Source organism: Pollicipes pollicipes, unplaced genomic scaffold, assembly GCF_011947565.3.
Source record: "Pollicipes pollicipes isolate AB1234 unplaced genomic scaffold, Ppol_2.1 Scaffold_5724;HRSCAF=6776_pilon_pilon_pilon, whole genome shotgun sequence".
In the NCBI taxonomy this organism is placed as follows: domain Eukaryota; kingdom Metazoa; phylum Arthropoda; class Thecostraca; order Pollicipedomorpha; family Pollicipedidae; genus Pollicipes; species Pollicipes pollicipes.
Genome location: NW_023596746.1, coordinates 29,501,920 through 29,524,769, shown reverse-complemented (window position 1 = coordinate 29,524,769; position 22,850 = coordinate 29,501,920). Strand labels below are relative to the sequence as shown.

General features: G+C 49.5%; 3 protein-coding genes across 6 annotated transcripts; 1 reads left to right on the top strand and 2 right to left on the bottom strand.

Moving 5' to 3' along the window:
- Positions 1 to 288: 288 nt before the first annotated feature.
- Positions 289 to 3,748, bottom strand: LOC119102915 (plant intracellular Ras-group-related LRR protein 2). Its single transcript, XM_037226363.1, has 3 exons — positions 3,394 to 3,748; positions 1,630 to 1,934; positions 289 to 1,470 (listed from the first exon to the last, which is right to left on the bottom strand). Exons 2-3 carry the CDS (start codon positions 1,922 to 1,924, stop codon positions 704 to 706), a joined length of 1,062 nt encoding a protein of 353 aa, XP_037082258.1. The 5' UTR covers positions 1,925 to 1,934; positions 3,394 to 3,748; the 3' UTR covers positions 289 to 703.
- A 587-nt stretch (positions 3,749 to 4,335) lies between these two features.
- LOC119103850 (heterogeneous nuclear ribonucleoprotein Q) lies at positions 4,336 to 17,112 on the top strand. Of its 4 annotated transcripts, none has more exons than XM_037227518.1 (13): positions 4,336 to 4,439; positions 6,619 to 6,948; positions 7,500 to 7,679; positions 8,081 to 8,235; positions 11,301 to 11,477; positions 11,770 to 11,905; positions 12,060 to 12,265; positions 12,681 to 12,830; positions 13,128 to 13,270; positions 14,505 to 14,605; positions 15,248 to 15,402; positions 15,794 to 15,950; positions 16,251 to 17,112. In XM_037227518.1, exons 2-13 carry the CDS (start codon positions 6,630 to 6,632, stop codon positions 16,418 to 16,420), a joined length of 2,049 nt encoding a protein of 682 aa, XP_037083413.1. In that variant the 5' UTR covers positions 4,336 to 4,439; positions 6,619 to 6,629; the 3' UTR covers positions 16,421 to 17,112. The 4 variants fall into 4 exon arrangements, with proteins under 4 accessions (XP_037083413.1, XP_037083415.1, XP_037083416.1 ...); XM_037227519.1 differs by lacking the exon at positions 4,336 to 4,439 and adding an exon at positions 4,575 to 4,696; XM_037227520.1 differs by lacking the exon at positions 15,248 to 15,402 and having other exon boundaries at positions 16,251 to 16,387.
- A 106-nt stretch (positions 17,113 to 17,218) lies between these two features.
- Positions 17,219 to 22,024, bottom strand: Arr2 (arrestin 2). Its single transcript, XM_037227522.1, has 8 exons — positions 21,906 to 22,024; positions 21,146 to 21,267; positions 20,791 to 20,919; positions 19,838 to 19,942; positions 19,489 to 19,590; positions 19,038 to 19,169; positions 17,822 to 18,064; positions 17,219 to 17,621 (listed from the first exon to the last, which is right to left on the bottom strand). Exons 1-8 carry the CDS (start codon positions 21,946 to 21,948, stop codon positions 17,313 to 17,315), a joined length of 1,185 nt encoding a protein of 394 aa, XP_037083417.1. The 5' UTR covers positions 21,949 to 22,024; the 3' UTR covers positions 17,219 to 17,312.
- Positions 22,025 to 22,850: the final 826 nt, after the last annotated feature.

The following is a 22,850-nucleotide window of genomic DNA, read 5'->3' as shown; positions in this document are numbered from 1 at the left end:
GAACACTCAAACAAAACGGCACGACGCGCGCGCGGAAACCGGTTGTTCATCACGTCCATAGATCAGCGATCGCTCAGATACCTCGAGCCCGTCTCTTCAGCTATCATCTGATGCCTCGGCACTAGTAGAAGCAGCTCCGAGTCTTATCCAATCAGCACGCTGATCCGACAGACGTCATTGTACGCCGAGGAAAGTACTTAACGCCTTCGGCAACACCACGCGTAGCGTTCACCCACTCATCGGGCAATTCCATAGTCAAAGCCCATTTTATTCGCATCACCCCTACGTTATCCCCACACTACGAGACATGATACCACCCATGCGTCACCCTCCGGTCCAAGAGTCTGAAGGCATAGCATCACGCCGTCGATACGGCAGACAGAGCTGATCAAAATGCTTTGGAGCCATGCGAACACCCCTGCGCATGTAAGAGGCAGTTTAATGGTTTACGGCTGAGAAGTGCGAAAATCCCCTACGTGGCGGCCCTCCGCTGCACCGACTCGTGACAGATAACGAGGCGTCAAAGGACCTTCATGCCTACATCACAAACCAACAGCCGACAACCAACTGATTTTGCACAACGTTAAGAGAGACCAGACTTCTTTATTCCAGAATCTTCACACAACATAGTCACACCATTACATCAATAAGCCGCGATGCCCGAGCCCCGTTTCGGCCCCACCTGGCCGCGAGATCTCGCCGGTCACCGGACGCGCCGGCCGGCTGCAGAGCCCCGTAGGCTCTCACAGCGAAAGCACGTGTACTCTCGCAACGGCAGCGGCCGTCCGGTGGGGTGCACCAGGGCCGCGCGCGCGTGCCGCAGAGGTCCTGGCCTCAGCGCCGCCGCCGCACCGCCAGCGCCGGCGAAGCACGGCCGGCCACACTGGCGACATCTCTGGTGCTGCGTGATAAGCTCGAGTACGCAGAGCGGTAGCTCGGCAGTGCTGAGCTGCCGACCGCCGAGGTGTAGCGCTACCGCGCTGGCGGCCAGGTGCAGGAGCGACGGCGCGCCGCCTGGGGATGGACGCTCTCCCTCCGCCTCGCCCGCGTTCCCGTGCGTGTCCAGCTCCATGAGGTCCATGCGCTCCAGCTGCGCGGGCAGCCACATGAGCTGGTTGTTGGCCACGTTGATGACGCGCAGGCGAGCCAGACTAGGCAGACAGTCGGGCAGCGCTGCCAGCCTGTTGTCGGCCGCGTTCAGAAAGTGCAACTGCGTCAGGAAGGCGAGCGACTCGGGCAGCGCTGTCAGCCGATTGCCGCTGACGTCAAGATAGGCCAGCTGGGAGCGGGCCGGCCGCTCGGCCAGTGGCGTCAGCTGCTCCAGCAGGTTGCCGGCCAGCCGGAGCTCGCAGAGCTGGGGCAGCCGGCGGTCGATGGCCGGCACCCGCGTCAGCCGGTTGCCGCTGAGGTCGAGCGCGCGCAGCTGGGTCAGCCGCAGCAGACGTTCCTCCACGCGCCGCAGCCGCAGCCCGGCCGCCGTCAGCTGCTGCAGGCCGGCTGGGAAGGCGCGCACGTACTCGGCCGATGACCGCGCCGTGAGCCGCGTGGGCGCGCGCTGCAGCTGGCCGGCCGGCACACGCGTCGGCGCGGCGGCCGGCGGCGGAGCGGCCGGCTGGCCGCGCGCCGCGCCGCTCAGCTGCTGCAGGAAAGCGCGCACCTGCACCGGGTCCCCGCTCACCAACAGGTCGTGCGCCGGCTGCGAGAAGCTCAGGCTCGTTTTGCCGGCGGCCGCGTGGCGCGTGAACACGCGCGCCAGGCTGGCCACGCGGTAGCGCAGGCCGCGCGTGTTGCGCGGCGTGTAGGCGGTCACGAGCAGCTCGGGCGCCCGGCCCGACAGCACCAGCAAGCCCTGAGATTTGCGCGACGGCTGCGTCGTGCCCGCGCCCGACCGGTACACCGTCTGCAGCTCGCACTTGAGCTTCATTGCCTTCCACCTGGAGCATAGAGGCAGAGTGCTCAGCCACTGTGTGCAAAAATTACCCAGGGATTGACAGCATTGAAAATTTTGAGTTATACATATGTTATGTGAGGAAGCTGGAGAATACCCTCCAATTCTTATTGGAGTATTTTCTCATAAGTTTACTCATGTTGAGATTCTGTCACACAGTTTTTAGCACAATCTGTGGAAAGTAGATAGGCACCAGTACATTAATGTGTTACACTGCTTGACTAGAGCCCAGAGGTTGCCACTAAGAACCTGCTCAGGAATAGAGCAAATTATTAATGTAGTCAGGGTGTCTAGAGCTTGAACACTCAACTACATCATGTATTCCTTACCAACAGTTGTATTAAAAGATGTCCTTTCCCATTGGTACACACTGGATATTGTCATAAGGACCCAGCACTATAACCTATAACAGCATTATCTTTCCAGCTCACAAATTTATTGTCGGGTCATTCATAAATGATATCAGCACTTTGACCATTCCAACCCCATTGTCTGCTCACTAGAACACAGGGTATGCTGAACAACCACACCTGGTTATGCTGGGTTCAATGTAACATCTGTTTAGCACAATGCTCTAATATTTGGTCATTTCCATGGCAGGGATGTCAATATTTTTTTCATGCCTCAACACCTTGACTTCGAGCTCACTGCCTGTGGCCCCTCCCTTCACTCAAAATCAGCCCATCGACATCAAATGGGGTGGCTGTCAAACCAGTATCTATGTGACCCAAGCTTGAGAAATGGGCTGTGTAGGTCAGATGTCTGGGTTAGGGTCAAATGGCAATGTATAAGTGTCAGCAAATTGCCTGTGGAGACTGCCAAAGAGCCAGGACTCCGAGAGCACACGTCTATATTGAATTCCTGCACATGCTGCTGAATAAATTTTGGGATGTTGGTTTAACACCTTCTTGAGCTAAAGGTGTGAAATAGTAATGGGCATGCTGCTTGTCATGATAAATTGACTAGAGCTAGCTGTAACTTTTCAACACATGAGACCAGCATGATTTGCAAATATTGCTGTGTAAAACACTTCAATGTCAAACATTCTTCCTTTTACTTCAATTTAGTGACATTTAATCAAAACCACCATCCAAATCCTTGTATAAAATAATTAAGAGAATCCCAATCTGATACTAATTTGCAGTAATTGCTCATTTTGGTATTCACAAAGTAGTAAGCCTTAGGTTGAAATACAACCAGAAGTACCAAACATTCAGACACTGTGTTCCACCCCCGCCATCACATGTCTTCCGACACCACTTGCACAACTACTCCGGCTTACCACGTAAGCCTTGTCTGCAAACCATGGCAGGACTCGGCGTGATCTCGTTAGGGCATGGTTGAGGCAGTAATTGCAATGTGGGGCAGCCTATAAAACTTTAAGGGCAGTGATTCCTCACAAGAGACTGCTAATGTTAATAATCTGATGTGGCAGCTCACAGTACCTTGAAGGAGATGGAACGGATGCTCCACTGCGGCACAAGCCGGACGACGCCGCAATGTTGTTCCGTAGCGCGCCAAATATAAATCACGATATACATCCAATTACTTCATACTTATTTCGAGCCAGACCACATGCGCCACATCGGTGTTAACTGCGTCGGAGTTGTCCTCATTGTTGCCATCCTGCCGCCTGTTCGCCGGCTGGGTTGTGTGAGGGGCCGCTCGCCCAAAAGTTGTACCCGCTGTCACTGCTCAACAAGCGACGCTTGATATTCAGCCTGATCTGAAGATGCATGTGAAAATGTCAGTTTCGTGGTCATAACGCACTGACCAGACATTCGCTGCCGCTTTCTTCGATTCCCCGCAACATACTTTAGTTCATGGAAGACACAGGTTGTAACCCAACTGGCGTCGGTGACGTCTGCAACGCACAAGAGCAAGTACCCAGAGAGCAAATCACGCACGTCTTCTTACCGAGGCAACCCCAGGTCACGTTCACCACACGGCGGATGCGCTCGAAATAAAACCAGTTACCTTCCAATCAAGTAATGCAAATCCATGCGCCTCATTCCCTGCCTAAGATATTACTTTCTGTCACCATCTAGTTTAGCTCCTTAGCCCATCATTTGGCCAGGCGAACACATGTCCATGGCAAGACCCGACGCTGAGGGGGATCAAAGCCCCGGGACGAACCAGGAGAGTCAAACAGGCGCCTACCGTACACCTTGTGGCGTCAACGGAAGCGGTGTTGTCTTGTAATGACACTAGATGTCCCTAAGAATTGCGAATCAAATTTTACTTTATCATATTTTTTGCTTAAATAATGCTACTGGTGCAGTTATCTTTAAAAATATTAAATTCTTTATAATTTTAGAACCATTTATCATGAAAACAGGGAACTGAACAAACAACTGTTTTGGTTTTGGGGCTACGAATCCTTCGCAAACTGTGTTCCCGGCAGAAACCGCGCCGAAAACACTCTGAGCGCAGCCACATTTGTTTTTTCGGCGTGTAAATTTCCAGGGCGGGAGTTTGGGCCGAAATTTCTGTAAGTACCATTGGCGGATTTTCCACGCGGTGGATTTGTCTTAGTTTTGGTGCTAATGCTCCTCCGCCTGTTGATCCTGTTTTTGTTTGTAAGGCCTCGTGCACTTGTACGTGGCCAGTTTTCTTGGGCATGCCTTGGCCACGTGGTCCTGTCTAAGGGTGCGAGGGTATGCGGTCCGCGTGTGCATCGGTTGGTTAATTGAGTAGGGGTCAAGATCCGCGCGAACGCGTATTCGACGTTGATATGATCATGTTATGGTAATATATCCATCTTCCATATTGTGGGGTCCTTATGGCTATGTTGGAGCCTTAGGACTATGGTGCCGCTGCAGTTTTTTTGCGGGGTCACTTCCACTTGTCAACAAAGCTTGAAACTTCCACTTGTCAACAAGCGTGGAACTTTGCTGATGCCTTGGCATGGTTTTATTGCATAGTAGCATGGTCATTAATTGTTAATTCTGGCATGTGATTTGTGAAAGTTACCATTTTTAACCAGGCTGGAGGGATGCTCTAAGTACAGTGCTTAATAGATGTAAAGGGCATGTGTGCTGGTGGAGCACTGAATGGATGTTCAAGGTTCATGTGTGCTCTGACAGCAAAATGCTTTCATGCAGAATGTTCTTCAGAAGGTATATTGTGGACTGCATAGTGATCAGCCGGTGATCTCGCCACCATGGTATAGGCATGGTTTATGTGGAAATTAACAAATTTTCCATTCACCATTTTCCCACTATTATGTGAAGCATGCTCCATGCCCAAGATGCAGTGCTGGCATGGCAGCATGAAAGCAGGCATCTGGTGTTTTTATTTTATATTTATATATTATATTTATAGGTATATTTATAGGTATTGCAAATATGTGGGTTGTATAAGAGATATGTTGGTTCATTCTAAACCTATCATGCAAGTGAACTTAAATGACAGTTGTAGAAATATTACTAGGGCTGTTATAGCCAGCTGTTTGAGTGATCATAACTAATTGTTCATTGAAAGCATCATCATGATCATTAGCATCACTGCAATCCAGATTGTAAGTGAAGGGTTGTTACCAGGGGCAGTTCCTAAAGAGCTTGCATGCCTTTAAAGATTAGTGGTGATAACCATCACATGCTACAGTTATATTTTAATTTATGAAATGGGAGAGCAAACATTAAGGAAAGTCTGTTGTCTGGTTAGTGTTAGCAGGGATACAGCTGGAGGTGCTGGGACTCCAGGAAGCATAAGTGTATTTATGATCATGAATTGCCCATTCAGTTACATATTCAGTTCCCATGCACCCCTCCTTAAAGAGGATATTTTACATTTGAAGGTGTTTGAGCAAACATCAGATACATTACTTATGAATATTGGTATAACTTTGGGAGGAAGACTGCTCTAGCCAGCAGAATTGTTTTGTATGTATGCTTCTTCATGCATCATGGTTTGCTTACATTGTCATACCTTGTATAAAATCAAGGTGTTGTGTTACCAATGTCAAAAATGGTGAATGTCACAAGTGGCTGAAATATAAAAAGAGTTTTGGAAATAGTTTGATGTTATGTTAGAGGGATGTTATGGGTAAAGCTATAGTGGAGATTATGTGTTGCCAAGAAATGTGCCATATGAATATGAATTTTAGAGCCCCCATTGACAGTCCCTAGCAATGTTTTGGGTGAGCTGGATCAGTGGAATAGATTAGCATTTGGCTACAGTGAGAATTGTTTATGCATGCTAGTCTTGATCCGCCAATCCATTGTGTGGTTGTGCACATCATTCTTGATCTTTCAATTCATTGTGATGCAGCCCTGTGTATTTGTTTGTGCATGCCATTTTTATTCCAAATATAGCTGGTGTCAAAATTATAGGATACTGAATGGTTTGCTGGCTGTGCCTTGGTGTGGCAACACTTCGAAAGCTGGATAAAAAAGCTGGGCAGGTTGGACTGCCCAGCTATCCAGATAAGATACAGATATAGCAGATCAGCCTTTGATAACTCAAAATTGTAGGATGCATGGATGTCCTCAGATATTTACACAAGATGTTTCCCCAAAGGCAGAAGTCAGAGTCAGCTGAGCTGGATTGACATGGTTTGAATGGGCCAATTCTGCAGTCTGCAACTATCCCCAGTTATCAGATGTCTTGGTTCTAAGCTGTGCCTCACAAACAAAAATATGTTTCTCAAACAAAATTCTTCATTTCAGGACATATCACCATGGCTGAAGGAAATGGTGATGCCACTGTCATTGAGGAGCCAACTGGCTGGGAGGAGCAGCCTTCCAGTGCAATCAAGGTGGAGTCAACTGGCTGGGAGGAGCAGCCCAGCAATTCAATCAAGGCAGAGCCAACTGGCTGGGAAGAGCAGCCTGCCAATTCAATCAAGGCGGAGCCAGCTGGCTGGCAAGAACAGCCCGCCACTGTAGACAAGGTGGAACCACCTGTTGCAGAAGAGAGAACTGAAGATTACCAGAAATTGATACAACTTGGCCTGAATGAAAAAGTTGCTGCAAAGCTTGATGAGATCTACAAGACAGGTATGTGAAACAGTTGTTTGGAGCTGCCTTGGGTGTAAAAAAGTGACTGCAGAACAGGGTGGGATGACTGTCCATGATGGCACACCACCTGCCTTGTGCTGTGCTTTGGTTGGGGAGTAACAGCATGGTCAGTACCATAAATATTATGATGAAATGCCACTTGGTCATGTTCCAAGGATATGGATGTGATCAACTGGGATTAAGCTGAACAAGTTTCCACTTAAGCAGCTGGTTTAAACAGTTCTGCACTTCCTGCTTTGAACAAGCTGAAGTTTTTTTTTTTTGAAAGGTGTTTTCTTGGTAGTAGGCATGGTGCCCTGCAGAATGGTGCACCTAGATTGCTGTTCATCTTCTGCACCATTAAACATATGCACATGATTTCTAGTTTCCATTGCAATTTTTGATCCATTGCCCTTAAGCTAGGTTAACACAAGTTTCTTGGGGGTTAGTGGGGAAGGATGGAGATGAGCATGTCTGCCTAGTTCTGTATTGTGATTGCTGGTTGTGATATGAAACATGTTGTTGATCATGTATTGACCTTTATTTTTCAGAAAAGCTGGTCCATGCTGACCTTGATGAGCGAGCTCTAGATGCATTGAAGGAGTTTCCAGTTGGTGGAGCTTTGACAGTGCTCAAGCAGTTTGTGGACTCAAACTTAGAGCATGTGTCAAACAAATCAGCTTACCTCTGTGGGGTCATGAAAACTTATCGCCAGAAGAGCAAAGCGCAAGGTAAAAATTGCTGTTCGTCAGTTCAAGAATAGATTGTTTTCTTGTTGATAACTCTTGGTCATTTCCAAAAGGACACTCATCATTCACACTGAACACCAGACAGGCATTCTATGAATGCTGGCTGCCATCCACATGTATGTCACTATTTCATGGATTCATGTATCATGTTGAAACTTGGTGGTGATCCATGCTCCAAAAGTTGCATATGTAAATGTGTTATTTTATTTTCTTCTAAGTTTACCAGTGACACCTTGTCAAATGGAAGGTGCCCTGTTGCACCCTTGCAGAATGTTGATGCTATTGTTGACAATGCTATTTCTATTAATTGGCAGATGTCTTTGTTACATTAATTTTTCCCAAATTCTCTAGTGCCATGTCACAAACATCCTGCTTTTTCACAGGGCCAACATATCCATCAACACTGGGGCCTGATGAGGAGAAAATTAAGGCAATTCTGGACAGAACTGGGTTTACTCTGGATGTGACCACTGGCCAGAGGAAGTATGGTGGTCCACCCCCTAACTGGGAAGGCAAGCAGCCAGGTGCTGGATGTGAGGTAGGTCAACATGGTCATCAGTACTTCAGTTTGTAGTTCTATGCCTTTGGTATCAAATTTCATTATGGCAGGAGCCAGAGGTTAATTCATTTGAGAGAAATATTGACTTTGCAGAAATCATTTTTCATGTATCCAGTATTATAAGGTGGTCATGGGAGATGGATTTGGGTGACATTGTGGCCTGTTTTTAATGGCATGACCATGTACATTTTGACATTTGAAAATGAAAAGAGGACCAATTAGTTACATTGTCATAAATTGTTCATATTTTTATCCCATCACCATTTGAACAAATGCCTGCATGCATACAAGAATGCCTGCAATGCCTTCTGGGCAGTTATCTGTTACACATGTTGACTTTTAAGCTTTTACTGTTTTAGCAGGGCTTGATATCTGTGCACCTGTTTTGGTAGTCAAGTGGGGGTGTTCTGCATTCGCATGGGGTGTTGAACTGAAACAGCCATCTTGAAAGTCATATGGTGCAGGTAACAGCAATGCTCTTTTTGGCACCTAAATTTGTGTGTAAAAAGTGTAGGCTACTTTGAGGTTATCCATGGTGCTGTAATTTCACTCAAATCTTGCCATTCCATGTGCCATGTTGAGAAATATGCTCATCAGGCATTCATATCTAGTGTTCCTGAGTGTAATTCTCAGATACAATGGCTGTCAATTGCAGCATTCCAATATTCTGCCTCTTCAGGGGCAGGGATGTCAATCATTTTCATATGGAAACACCCTGGCTTTTTGCATACTGCCTATGGCCTCTCCCCTTGCTCAAAATCAGCCAGGCAGCTGTCAAATCAGTGTCTATGTGCCTCAGACTTGGCAAATGGGCTGAGTAAGTCAGATATCTGAACCTGGGTCAAAGGGCAACAGGTTATCACCAGCAAATTGTGTGTGAGGACTGCTAAGGAGTCATAATTCTGGTAACATGAATTTATATTTATATCCTGCACACTACTGGATGAATTTTGGAATGCTGGTAAATTGGTTCTCAGCTGATGGTGTGCAAGTGATGTGAAATCTTGGTGTAGATTACATTTTGTGTTACATTATATTACAGGTTTTTCATTCCTCTTAGTCACTACTTTGCATATAAGTCAGTGTCAAGGTGATTAAGCCTGTCTGTAATCAGAGTTATTCATGTGATGCTATAATATGCTTTCAGTGAGCTAGGATTATTTTATCTGGGGTGCAGGTGGAAAATTCTACTGCAAAGTGGTTACATGTGTACAGTGCAGTGCAGTCTATCATCTATCTATAGTGCAGTCATACAATCTACAGTGCAGTCATTTGCCAGTCAGCAAACTAGGGCAATTCTGGATAATATCTCATTGAAGTAGACAAGAGGGACCACTTCAACACATTTGGGGTAGATGATTGAGAGCATGGAACAAAACAGTTTTATTACATGTCTTGTGACATCATAATTTGTCTGGTCACAATTTGGTGGTTTAAAACAAAATGGCTAGGTTGGGTTTCAAATCATGTTTTGAAAGGTAAGATGAGTAATCAAATGGCCAACAGGGGAAATTAACTGATTTCAAGGGTGGGCTTTTTTGCTCCCCCAAACTGAGAGGTCAGTATCTTTTGCATGGCTAGCTGACACATGGTTATCCAACCCACTTCAAAATACAAAAGTCAATCATGCCCCCAACCTATGAAATAAGGTGTGAAATAAGTAAGAGATCACAGTTTTAGAGGACATAATTTTGTTACCAGGCACTTGTGCATTTGCTGTGCGAAATTTGTTCCAAAGCTTTGCATTGAGGGATAATTTTCTGTGGTGATGTAGTGGGACTGGGATGGCTGATGTATTATCAAGCCAAGCCATGAGGGCAAAGACTGCCAATTAGTGGTGTAATAGGTGAAAATGGTGGTAGAAATAAGTTCTGTGCTTCAAATTTTATCCATCATTCATTATAAATGGTTCGATGTTGGGTGCAAATCAAACAAGTTTTGGTTGGCTGGCAAATTAATCCAGTTGTATGCAATGCTGACAAGTTTGCAGTCAAAAGATTTTGCAGAGAATTTGGTTAACATTTCAGTCCAAAGGCAGTAGTTTTCAAGATTATCAAATGGGAAAAAATGAGTTTGTATTGCAAAAGATTTTGCAGAGAAATTGGTTAACATTTGAGTCCAAAGGCTGTAGTTTTCAAGATCGTCAAATGGGAAAGAAAAATGAATTTGTATTGCATTGGTATAAGCTCAACAAAACAATGGACAAACAAATTCCCAGTTTTTGTATGATTCTATCAACTTGGTTGACTAAAAATCTGTGAAATCATTGTCTGTGAAGTGAAAAAATCAGTGAGCAAATCACATGAGCTTTTAAGAGTTCACTTAGAAAGGAATTCTTGAATTTTTCACTGTCATTTCAGGAGTGGTGCAATTTGCTGGTGAAGTGTTTGCAGGAAAAATAAAGACACTTGGTAAAAATTATCTGCTGCGCCTTGCTGGTGTTTGCACCTGGCTATGCTTTGCTGGTGTGGTAGCTGCATGATATTACACCCCCCACCCATCGCACTAATGGCTGTTTCTGGAGATGCATGAAAAAGTGGAGATGCGTGAAAACCTTGCATTTGGCACACAGCTGTATTTTGCGAACAAACCTCGAATGATGAATGCAACAGGCTGAAGTTGCTCTGAGGCTTGATGGTACCTAACGCCGTGGCTCGGTGCATACATAGGTGTGATTCAGATATAGTTAAGGCAGGATATAGCCATGGCTGTCCAGGTTCTGCAGAGCTTTGTTTATGGTTGGTGGTTTCAAGCGAGCTCAGATTTGTATGATGTCTTAAAACTTTTGACTAGGAGGTATGGGTTTAGCATATGTGGTTTAGCAATATCAGGCGGCATTTAAAACATCACAGAATGTGGGGAAAATGACTGAAAGTTCCTCCTCATGGGGTGTTGCTTTACACCCAGTCAACATTTCTGGTCCGGTCCAGTGTGTCTTTGCGCGGCAAACTGTTGTGCGAAATGCAGAAGGTGGTGTAGGTTTGGATTGTTCATCAACATCATATCAAGCTTGACATTGATCAGTGATTTTGTCAATGTCGCAGGCATTCTGTGGGAAAATCCCTAAGGAGCTGTTCGAGGACGAGCTGATCCCATTGTTCGAGAAATGTGGGGACATATGGGACCTCCGGCTGATGATGGACCCCATGACTGGCCAGAACCGTGGCTACGCCTTCGTGACGTTCACCAATGAGGATGGTGCAAGGGAGGCTGTCAAGCAGGTATATTGTTTTTGTTTTCTTCCCTCCTCAGTTCTGTTCTGATGCATTTCTATTGTGTTCATTGTTTTTACAGCTGTGACAATCTGGCAGATTGACCTGAATTTACAGTATCTTCTGTACTCTGACTTGTTTGCCAGGTCTCCTCTTTGCCATGAAGAAGCAGAATTAAGGATTAGTAGTGGTTGTGACCAAAAAGTGGATGGGTTTTTGGTGGTGTGTAAGGTTTGATTGGACATGTTAGAGGAATATGACCATGCATATCACTAACTCTGTGGCATTTCTTGCTCCGCAGCTCGACAATTACGAAATCAAAAAGGGGAAGACACTCAAAGTTAATATCAGTGTGCCCAACCTTCGCCTGTTTGTTGGAAATATCCCCAAATCTAAAGGCAAAGAGGAGATCATGGAAGAATTTGGCAAACATACAGGTAATTGTTTCCAAATTGTTTTCTCAGTTTGTTTGCAAGGATTTTGTTCATAAACTGGACTGCATTGAGCCATCTGTCTCATTGGCATATCATTTGCTGCAGCTGTTTGTTGAAGGTGTCAAAATTGAAGTTCAACATTTTGATGGTGCTGCAGAGAGTCTGGTCGACGTCATCATCTACAGTTCGCCTGATGACCGGAAGAAGAACCGTGGCTTCTGCTTCCTGGAGTACGAGACGCACAAAGCTGCCTCGTTGGCAAAGAGACGGCTGAGCAGCGGCCGTATCAAGGTCTGGAGCTGTGATGTTATTGTGGACTGGGCCGACCCGCAGGAGGAACCTGACCGAGATGTCATGGCCAAGGTGAGGCCCCCATGCATGTCCTGCGTGTGCCTGTTCCGGTAGTGTACCACACAGGCAGCTGATAAGTTTTAAGGACATACTCCACACAGCAGTTGTATTTGTGCATTCTAAAGATGCATCCATAAAGCTATTGTATTTGTGCAACACAAATTAAATGAGTCCCATTTTGACTTGATGTGCCCAAATACTCCAAGACAGTGGATTGACAAACTTTCATGGCCAGTGTGTATTTTCTGTTTGATGTTTGTGATGTTGCATGTGGAAGTATCTTCCAGTCAACATGCGCCAGTTGTGTATCCCCATTGGGAATTTCCTGCCATCCCCCAATGTTAGGCACTTTTGTTTTAGAATATTTTACCGCCATTTTCATGCAAGCAAGGGCTAGGAAAAGCAACATTGCTTTCACGGATTACAGGTCAAGGTACTGTATGCCCGGAACCTGACCCAAGAATGCACGGAGGATGCTCTGAAGCAAGCATTTGAGGTGCATGGGAAGATTGAGCGGGTGAAGAAGATCAAGGACTATGCCTTCATCCACTTCGAGGAAAGAGAGAATGCCTTGAAGGTATGTGGTAGGGCTGTGTGGTGACACTCTTGCCGAAGCTGGAGGGTTTTGGTGCAGATATGCTGGGTTGTTGTGCTGTATGCCTCAGGTGCAGTATCCACACAATTATCTGGGATGGTAGGAATACCACAGCAAGTATTACCATTGTTGGCGTGATCGCGGATGGAGCAGGCAGCTGACTTGATAAACATGGTAGGCGTTGTTCTACAAACACTGAGACCGATACAAAGACACTGACAAAGGCACGGACAAATCTAGCGGTTAGTGCGCCCCTAAAGTGACACTCACCCTCTGCAGGCAATGGAGAACCTGAACCACACCGAGCTGTGCGGTTCCACGATCGATGTCTCCCTGGCGAAACCCCCGTCAGACAAGAAGAAGAAGGAAGAGATGCTCCGGGCCCGGGAGAAGAGGATGATGGACATGATGGCTCAGCGGGGGTAAGCTGGGTGTGGCGCGGTCGTGTGCGGAGTGGGGTATGGAGTGCCCGTGCCAAAGTATGCATGGTGTGATGGATGTTGATAGTATCTATTGTGGGTTGGTTCACGTCAAGTTATTTGGCATGATTGTGTGCTGCATGTTTGGATTACAATGGATGGGTTTTTGGGGCACTGCTGTTCAGTTCTTTTTCGTTTATCGTGGATCAGACTTGTCATCGCGTATGTGAACCTTGCTAGTTAATTTCAAGTTCTTAAGACCTTGATGGGCATACTCGTCATTGCAACGGTTATGGAATGGTTAAGTGCAACAAATACACGTTAATATCCCATTGCTCTTTGCATGGTGATTGTTGGTGTGTGTGAGGTTTCTTGTTATGTGTGTAATCGTTACGATCATAGTGTCAGTACCTGCAGTTGGTCGTGGCGAATACGCCAGAGCACGGGTGGTATTACATTTGGAACCATGTGTCAAAGCATCGTTAGCTGTGTACTTGAAAACAATGTTCTACAAATTACTTTATGTGACATTTCATTATGATAACCTTTAATCGTAAGCATTCTCAATGCATAAATCTTACTAGTTTGCTTCTGCTGGGTAGGGAAGAGGAGAGACAGTTGAAGCTTTTGTTTTGCATTTGAGCTCGATTGCTTGCTGCGCTCCGAGCGATTTGACTTGGCATAAGATATATGTAATCACATCATTGAAATTTGCTGGATCTCTGTACCGCACGAGTACGCTCATCTGTTGCTTGGCTTTGTTGGCGTGCGCATTAGCGGTTGGCCGAGCCCCACGCAGCGCTCGACTGCTTTGGCACGCGTGCTGCGTCGCCCATGTTACCGTTCTGGCACCGCGCAGACTCGTGCAATGCACGTATCAGCTTAAGAGAATTGTGTATGTAGGACGCGTCAGTTGGCTCGATGTAGCACGCCGCATTACAGCGGCAGTGGCGCCGCAACGCGGCACGCTGCCCGGGGAACGCGCGGTTCCTCGGCTGATGCGAGCGGTGACGGGCCGACGCAATGCCAGGGAGCCACCAAAGGGTCCCGTCGGCGTTTCCCACCGGCTGTAATTCGGTTCCCGGCCACAGCCGCGGCAGCGAAGTCAGTGGCCGTGTCAGGTGATGCGTCGTCACACGCACCAATCCGCAACGCAGGGCGTGGTTTTAGTGAGCACATGCGCCACCTTTTGTCCCGGCGTATTCGGTGTGATGACTGGTGTTGCCTCTGTTTCTAGGTTCCCCGTCTTCCCGCCGAGCATGGGCATGGGCCATCGCGGCGGCTACATGCGTGGTGGTGTCGGGGGTGGTCGTGGGGCCATGGGTCGTGGCGACTATGGTAAGTTTTCCGGGTACAACTACTACGCAGATAACTACTGGTACTACTGAAGTGCCAACGGACTTGTGTGGAAGTTTGGCTCATAATATTCATGTGACAGCTGGAACTGAGTGTTATGATCTGAATGGTGTTTTATCGCTGCTGCGACTCGGGGATATGCGTGAATTCTGCCAGTCATCTGACATCTAGGGTTGTAGGAATGGACCATGCTCATTGTGGGGCGCCTGGGACAAGTGCGAGACTGGTTTATTTTTGTAAGTGTGAGGGAAGACAGTTTGTGCCGTTCAGAGTGATAATGCAATACATATTGCATCAATATGTTACGACCTCTTTGATCTCGAGTGCCGGGGATCTAGTGGCATGGCAGACTGTCTCGTTTGTCCGGTCGCTCCGACTTGAATGACGGCAGTCGTCGAACGACGACATTTGAGGTTACCGTGCTTGGCTGCCCGCTCCTTCGCCTAGCACTATGACTGGCATATTTGGACACCCTACGTCTGCCTGTGACTGGCTCCCCTGCTGGCCCAGAGCCGTATGACGCTTTCTTAAATGAAATTTGCGTGAACGTGAGCAGAGGGCATTGGAATAATGGGTGGAAGGTACTTTACGTGACTGGTAACAGCATGGTATTGGTCTTTCTAGATGTCGGTTATGATAACGATTACGACGCGTATGGATACGGAGGGTATCGAGGTGGCTACAGCGATCCGTATTACGACGAGTACTATAACGACGAATATTCGTACGATTATCCGGCAAGCTACATGCCTCCGAGAGGAAGGGGCAGACCTCCAATGGTGGGTGCTCTTTGGCGTCTATTGTCCCAAATTATAGTGTGTAGCTAGTTTGCTCAGACTTCCATTCGCTGTGGCTACATGGCATTTGCCGTAAGTGTTTGCCGTGTTCAAATTTTACTTTGTCCGGTCTAAATCACGCGATTTCGTCTGGTTCGACTGTCATGTTCAAATTCTCTTCAGCCTAGTCCAAATCGCGCGATTTTCGTGCTTCGAAGCCCGTTGTCTGATTCGTTGTCAAGGGTCGTTGATGTTGTTGACAAATTGGTGTCCCGTGGTCCGCCAGTCATGGTGTCCCCGATCCTCGTCCCGTCCAGCCCCGCCCGATCGCTGTTGAGGCCCGCCGACAGCAGCCAGTCTCGTCCGTGTCTGAATGCTGCTGTGCTATTTGCAGGCTGGCCGCTCGCGTGGGGTTATGGGAGCTCGTGGTCGCGCCGCTGGCCCGCCGCATGGGACTCCCATGGCGAGGGGTATAACAACTGGTCGTGGAATGGCCAGGGGTATGCGCACTGGGGCGGGCAGAGGGGCCGCCAGGGGACCAGGCTTACCAGGTCAGAACACGTGTGATCTTCGACTTTTTCGATCATGTGATTAACGTTTTTACGATGGTTCCGACATTTTTTTGGTGTGGACTAATGGAATGCCGGGTGTCGCTTCCATTTGAACTGAGTATTTTGTTTCTGTTTGACACCTCTGTGTTAAGTGTTCGATTTCAAACCGTCTGAAAAGTCACCTTCCTGGATACGTTCAAGTTTGATTTACCGTTTTGTTTCTGGCAGCACTCGCTTTCACGGGGCATGTCACTCACAGTGTGCTGACAAAAAGGGGATGAAAATTTTGCGTGTTTACAGGTAAGCGGAAATTCGAAGGCGGTCACCAGAACCAGGGGGATTATAAGCGGCGCCAGACCAATGCCAACTGGGGTACCACTCCCATCCCGCAGCAGCCGCTGCGTAACAGCCGTTATCGGGGCTACAGCGACGACGAATTCTACGTGGATTCGTACGGCGGGCAGTGGTAGCCGGCAGACGCGCGCGTGGCGCGGCGCTCGCGCCCCGCGCCGTCGGTACCAACTGTAGCGATGAGACGGCCACGAGCAAGCCATGCCACTAGATCTCATGTGATGGACGGAGTGGAGACGCTAGCAGCGTCGTGTTCGGAGCGAGTTGCTTCGGCCCGTCCAAGCTTCGGCTGTGGGAGGCGGCGGTGCGCCAGCTCAGCTGGCCTATGTGGAGGCGGGGAGGGGCAGTTTGTCAGTAATTTTGGTTCGAAAAGCTGTTAAACCACGTTCGAAAGACGAATTCAGTCGACTCCGTTGTGTTTGGCGTTCGGTTTGGGGCTACACGATCCCCTAGGTCTGGTACGAGTGGCCTCGAAAGTGTCTGATTTTCTTGTTGTCTTGGGCTCCCGTTATGACTGAGCTGTGAAGTGTCCCACTTAGTGAGCTTTGTAGTGGAAGTCATTCGCAGTCCCGGCACGGCTTCCGAGACGGGGCGATGCCTGTGGCTCCTCTGTAAATATTGTGTATGACGAGTGCTCAATGCTTCTCTAATTTCTTAATCGGTTTTAGGCATCCCGGAAACGAGTGAGCTGTTTAAGTTAATGCCTCAGATCGACCTCGGCGATGTGTCCACCGCAGGTGTATTTTAATATCTGAGTCCCATTTCCTCGGTCATTTCGTTTTTCCTCTGACAATAAACAGGATTGGTGGTACTTGGTTTTATTTTGTTGCTTACGTTGTCGTTTCCGACTGAAGTTACAGTTCCATTACTTGCGGTGCGCACAGACCGAACGAATTAGTGCGGCTGTTTAATAAGCATTGTCGCGGCAGTGGGTTGCCTTGACCGGATTCGGGTGCAGGGGTTGCGATGGGCGCGGTCACCGAGTGCCTCCGGCGCGCGTCGCGGTACGGCCTACAGGTCGTCGACGCTCTTGCCGCGGCGCAGCTTGGAGAACTCTTCGAACACGATATCGTCGCCCTTGGCCGCCTTGGGCTGGCTGTCCATAGCCTGCGACTTCTGGTTGGCGCGCTGCTGTTGCTGCTGCTCTGAGCCCGGCGCCGGGTGCAGCAGCTTGAACGGTAGGTCGGCGATGAGCTCGCCTCCCAGAGCGCCGCAGTTGAGCCGCACGCGCATCGAGTACGAGATGACCACGCCCAGCGCGTCGCTGCTGCCCTTGTCGCTGGCCACCAGGGTGGAAGAGGCCAGGTTGACGTCGGCGTCCTGCGGATCACGTGAATCGGAGCTGGTCACTAGCTGCCGGCTGCGTCTTGCTCGTTAGCGGTGGGCGGATTGGGGGCGATGATTTTAGCGCTCACTAGGACAGACCGGTAACCAGAGGACCCTCGGCACGCACAGAACGGCGCCAACGCAGTTTTCGGCGAGTCGCGTGCTTGCCAGCACGCGTCCGGTTGTCGCCTCACCTTCAGCTGCCCGTCGAGGGCGACGCCGCGGTCCATGCTGTTCTTGGCCATGGGTGTCAGATGGAACGTCTTTGAGAGAGAGGCGCCGGGAGTGATGGGGCAGCCCTCGCGTGTCTCCATCTCGGCCACCACGCGGGTGAAGTGCTTGTTCACCATGGTGACCTCGCAGTGCTGCACGATCTGCGCCTTGATGTTCTTCACCTGCTTGCGGGACGAGTTGTTGATGTTGATGTGGGCATCCACCTGTGGGAAATCGAGGTATGTTCGGTCAGCTCTGTCACCGGTAGCGGTCGGGTGCGTTACACCGGGATAAGTTGCGACATTGGAAGGGCAGCAAGGATCTCCTTTGAGGTAAATATTTAGCCACTAATCGTAAGTGGCTGCGAGGACGGATTTGAGTGGCTTCGTGCTATTGTGCTTTGTGCACTATGAGTGGTTTTGAGGGTGTCTCGTCCCCGAGCGGTTACTGGAGACGGCGTCTGAAATGAACAAATGACACGACGAACGGAGTTGATCTCGCTATCCGTGCACGCTCAGGACAATTGATAGCGCAATATCGGGCACCAGTCCCGGACTGCCTACGCGCGCACGGCCTGTGATATTCGGCTGTTATAATATCAGTTCGCGTTTTGTTTTGCAGTCCAGGCAGGGTACGTAGTTCACATTATTATCCAGCTTAAAGCACATGTTCGTTTGCCACGCAGTTAAGCTCCGTCCGTACTTCTATGGTTTTTTACATTTCTGCTGTTTTGCCGACCAGGTCATTTCCTGCACGTGCGACTCGACGGTGCAGATACCGTACGACTGAGGCTCCGGTACGGCGTTAGGTATGAGTTAATACGCTCCCCCCCCCCCCCCTTCTTCCGATTGTACGAACATAATCGTTTGCGGCGCCTTTCATGTGCTGTGTTCCTTATTTTTAGTAAAGTGAGGTTTTATTCTTTAGTTAACTAAGTAGTAAGCAATAAATTCGTATTACAAATCTGCTTTCCGCCTATTGCTTACAAATCCACCCACAAGCTCGGGGGCACGTGCGCGAGGGGGGTGGGGGTGGGCGGCACTGCCCGCTGTTAAACAAAACCGAGTTGTGCCATGTTGGACACATTCATTTTGATGCATAACATTTCATTAAACCGATCATGGTTGGCAATTAACAGAGGGCCGTCCGTTGTCGCGTGGTACTTGGCCGCGCTCTCTCATACCGGCTGTCCGTTACCTGGTCGAGGTGGTAGAAGACGTCCCGATCCAGGTTCACCTCCAGGTTGAGCTTGCCGGAGCTGAGGGTGAAGCCCTTTGTGACCAGCGTGCTGGGCTGCTTGGCCTGACGGTCCTGCTGGGCGTACTGGACCTGCGGACGAAAGGTGGGGTTTGGAGGCTGGCGAGTTCAATGGGGACACATGACGTGGGACGGCGAGATGTTTCTCCCGCCCTGTGGCGGCACCAGCCCTGGTGCGGGCGCAGGCTGGGGCCAGCAAACCGCGACTTCAACGCTCCTGTTTTCTCTGCGCAATTTAGGCGACAATTCTTAATCCAGCACAGTGCTGCGAATCGTGCACCTCCAGTGCTAGCGGCCGGCGTTGCGGCGCCAGAATTTTATCTACTGCACATGTCGCGACTGCACGGCTGAACGTGCTTCCGCCCGATGGCGTGCAGTCGGATCTGCTCACCTTGCGCACCACCATTGCCACAGAGGAGCGCTTGTGAGGCTTCTCTTCGTCGGTGTCAGCCACGTAGCACTTCATCTCGTAGCCCACACCCAGCGGCTTGCCCTAAAATTGCAAAACATGTGTTTGGAACGGCATGCGTCTCTGCGAACAATAGGTGTTGACAACTGGCAATCCGGTGAGATCCATTCCCGCGCGGAACGCAACGGTTCACTCGCCGCGCTGTCGTAAGTACACGACGGAACTTGTGTGCAGCTTAGTCGGGACGTTAGCCTGTTCATAGTTCCTCCGTGAGCCAGTGCGGATGTCGGCCGAAACCGGCGCGGGGGTCGCTCGGCTGGCACCAGCTCACCGTTGTTGGGTCGCCCGGCAGCAGCGTGACTGAGCATGGCGCTAGGCCTGGCAGCTGGAACTTGAACGGGAAGGCGTTTGGCCCCAGCTTCTTCAGGAGGCGGTCCTGCGGCGAGACGAATGTGAGACATTGAGGCGCGTGTGCAGAGCGCTCGGGTGGGGGCTCGATGCGAGTATGTTAGGGGGGGGGGGGGCTTAATAATAACGGTGGATATAATTAGATAATATATATAATATATAAATAAATAAATATATAATATATAATTAGTGATAACAGGACGGAGGAGGGGAAGTTTCTGTTCGAACCCCTATCCGTAAGCTGCAAATGGTTTAAAACAGTTGAAATTGTGGAACGGAAATAGGTGACAGGTTTTTGTTTGGTTCCGTTCCAGCAGAGCTGAGTATAAGTAAATGTTTGGGAATTAATTCCGGCTCGGAGTCCGAAAAACGCGGCGTAGCCTTGAGCTGAATCCTATCGCGATTCAGGGGGAGGGGGCAGGGACGGCTCGGCTCTGAATCGGTTCCGATGGGGTCGACTCCGGAATAACAGTCTAGCGATGAACCCGTTTATGGGCATCATGGAAGTCTCTTAGAGTACATTTTGGAGAGGCACTAGGCAGCAGGTGGCAATCTGGTAGTAAAAGTATGCTATTATACAGAAAAGCGCCCAACTTGGTGCACGAGTGAACTGCTCGACTAACATCCCGTCGGACATATATTCAGGCCGACTCACTGCTGTGCGACAGCGCTGACTCCGGCTCACCGCAATCGGAGTTTGAGCCTCCGGCAGAGGTTCAAGTGAGTCTTTTACACTACCAGCAACAATAGGTGTTCCGTAGTCGGACAAGTCTGACAGGCAGCAAAACTCGCGAAGCATGCGTCGCGTCTCGGCGCCCCGCGTTACTCCAAGCACCGGCGTTAGGCATATGTATGAGTCGTGGATATGCTATTGACCTGCAGTTCGGTGAGCTCCCCAGTGTTGGCCTGTGGGTATATCTGGTCCTTGAGGAGCACCATCTCCTTGGCGAAGTTGAGGCCCATGACCTCGTCCTCCTCGCGTCCATAGCGGTAGGTGACGACAACCTGCAATTGCAAATGCGCACAGCGCGACGGTAAGGTTCGGCGCTAGCGATCCACCGCGGATCGTCTCCCAACACGCCACAACTGTCCAGGTAAAGCTATGTCTGCAAGCCGAGCGCTCGCATCAGTGTTTCTGGCGTACAAACCCGTCCAGTTCCCCAGCTCACAGCGTCCGGACCAATCTCTCAGTTCGCCATAAACACGGCGGTGACGGGCATATAGCACCTACCGTTCCGTAGACCTTCCTGTTCTTAATGTATCCATCTTCGACAACGATGACGCCGTCCACCGGATCGGTGTGATCCAGGTGGTCGACGAAATCGCGCCGCCCCAGGTAGACTGTTAGTTTACCTGCGGGCGGGGCAGCCCCGTTTGGTGTCAACGGGGAGCCCTTGGCACGGCCGACATCGGAACGCGCGGTCCAGAACCGCCCCTGCAGCGTCGCGTGCGGTGCCTTGCAGCCGTGAGAGTGTCTAACGCAAGAGAGTGATTTATTTGGAGGGGAAGGCAGGATGAGTTCGCTGTACGGTAAGGTGCACAGACAATGACAATGTACAGACTGTGTCGCGGATGCGTAGTACCACGCCTTGCGCTTTATATTCCCTATTGCAATGATCTATTTACTTCCATAACTCGTAAACTCACCGCGAAATTTCACATCTCTTCATATGAGGGGTCACTTTCCTAACTGGTCAACCCACTCAGGCATAATGCGTAATGTCTTGGGTCCCCACTTCCGCACCACTGATAGTCCGTTACTATTTTGCGGATTTACATTCGCGGATTCTGCGGATTTACATTGCGGACTTACATTTGTGGATTTACAGACCATTACACATCCGCATTTCCGATTGAGGTCATTTCTTTCAGTCGTTTACGGACAAAATGGCTTGGTAAGTTTCGGAGGTTTGAAGTGACAGAAATGACGCACGCGGCGATCGCCTGCCGTGATGACAGTACATCGGTATTCGTCGCAGAGCTGTACTCACCATTAGGACTGCTCTTCTTGAAAACCTTGACGGCCACCACCATGAGAAGATCGGAGGGTCTGGAGATGTATCACCGACACTCGCTGCAGCAGAACGACCCCCACCGAATGGAAACCTTTCATACGGACGGACGCTTTATGCTGCCGTTAATAGGATCTTCGTCGGCGAAGCCGCAACAGTGCCAGGGCTTTCGACTGGCGCCAGGCGCCGCGCGCGGCTGCCTTGGCCGCGCCATTGCCAGCCGCCGAGTTAAAGGGATTGGACGCATCCAAAAATCATCGTGGTAGATGCGTAGGAAGCTGCAGAATGCCCGCAGGTTTCGATGACATCTGGGACATCCTACGGCGAATTAGCGGGTCGAGGGTTCAGTTTACACCCTCATCCCTCAAATCTTGATAAAAGATGGCCACAGAGGTGATCATCGCATAAAATGTCAGGCGTCTTCAGGCAGCACTGAAGACACCTGACATTTTCAGGTCTGAGTTGAGCGGTTTCCTAGTTACAGCTTCCGGCCTTCCCTTGTATGGTTGAAGGGCTGTGTTCTGCGGGGACTTTTGTCACCACGATGAGAAAAAAAACATGAAAACCTTTTTCGTTAAAGCGTTTCGAAAACCTCCGAGAATGTGTGTCGTCCTTGGAATCATCACTGCACAAGACGTATTGATTGTGACACTATGAACATCTGTAATGCATTCAGAACAACTTTTCTGTGCGCTTTGGAACCTACCCTCATTTGCACCTGAAATGGGCGTTGTTTGAACCCCATAATCCAAACATAAGGCGGTTACCGTACGCTTCATTCGCGCCATCTGCAGTCGGCTGCCGACGCAGCATCTCCCAAGCGTCTGCCCGCACAGGCGGCGGCAGGATGCGGGGGGGGGGGGGGGGTTATGACAGGCTGGTGAAGGGCGACAGCAGTCGGCATCAGTGACGGCAATGGCTGGG

What these genes read in the sequence shown, in the direction of transcription:
- LOC119102915 (XM_037226363.1), bottom strand. Translation starts at nt 1,924, where the DNA reads ATGAAGCTCAAGTGCGAGCTGCAGACGGTGTACCGGTCGGGCGCGGGC. An exon ending in TTTCCTGCAGCAGCTGAGCG is followed by an intron (nt 1,471 to 1,629) that starts GCGCGGCGCGCG and finishes TGACGGCGGCCG; the next exon opens with GGCTGCGGCTGCGGCGCGTG.
- LOC119103850 (XM_037227518.1), top strand. Translation starts at nt 6,630, where the DNA reads ATGGCTGAAGGAAATGGTGATGCCACTGTCATTGAGGAGCCAACTGGC. An exon ending in CCAGAAGAGCAAAGCGCAAG is followed by an intron (nt 7,680 to 8,080) that starts GTAAAAATTGCT and finishes GCTTTTTCACAG; the next exon opens with GGCCAACATATCCATCAACA. An exon ending in GACATGATGGCTCAGCGGGG is followed by an intron (nt 13,271 to 14,504) that starts GTAAGCTGGGTG and finishes CTCTGTTTCTAG; the next exon opens with GTTCCCCGTCTTCCCGCCGA.
- Arr2 (XM_037227522.1), bottom strand. Translation starts at nt 21,948, where the DNA reads ATGGTGGTGGCCGTCAAGGTTTTCAAGAAGAGCAGTCCTAATG. An exon ending in CAAGAAGAGCAGTCCTAATG is followed by an intron (nt 21,268 to 21,905) that starts GTGAGTACAGCT and finishes CCCCGCCCGCAG; the next exon opens with GTAAACTAACAGTCTACCTG. An exon ending in GGGAGCTCACCGAACTGCAG is followed by an intron (nt 19,943 to 20,790) that starts GTCAATAGCATA and finishes GTCTCGCCGCAG; the next exon opens with GACCGCCTCCTGAAGAAGCT.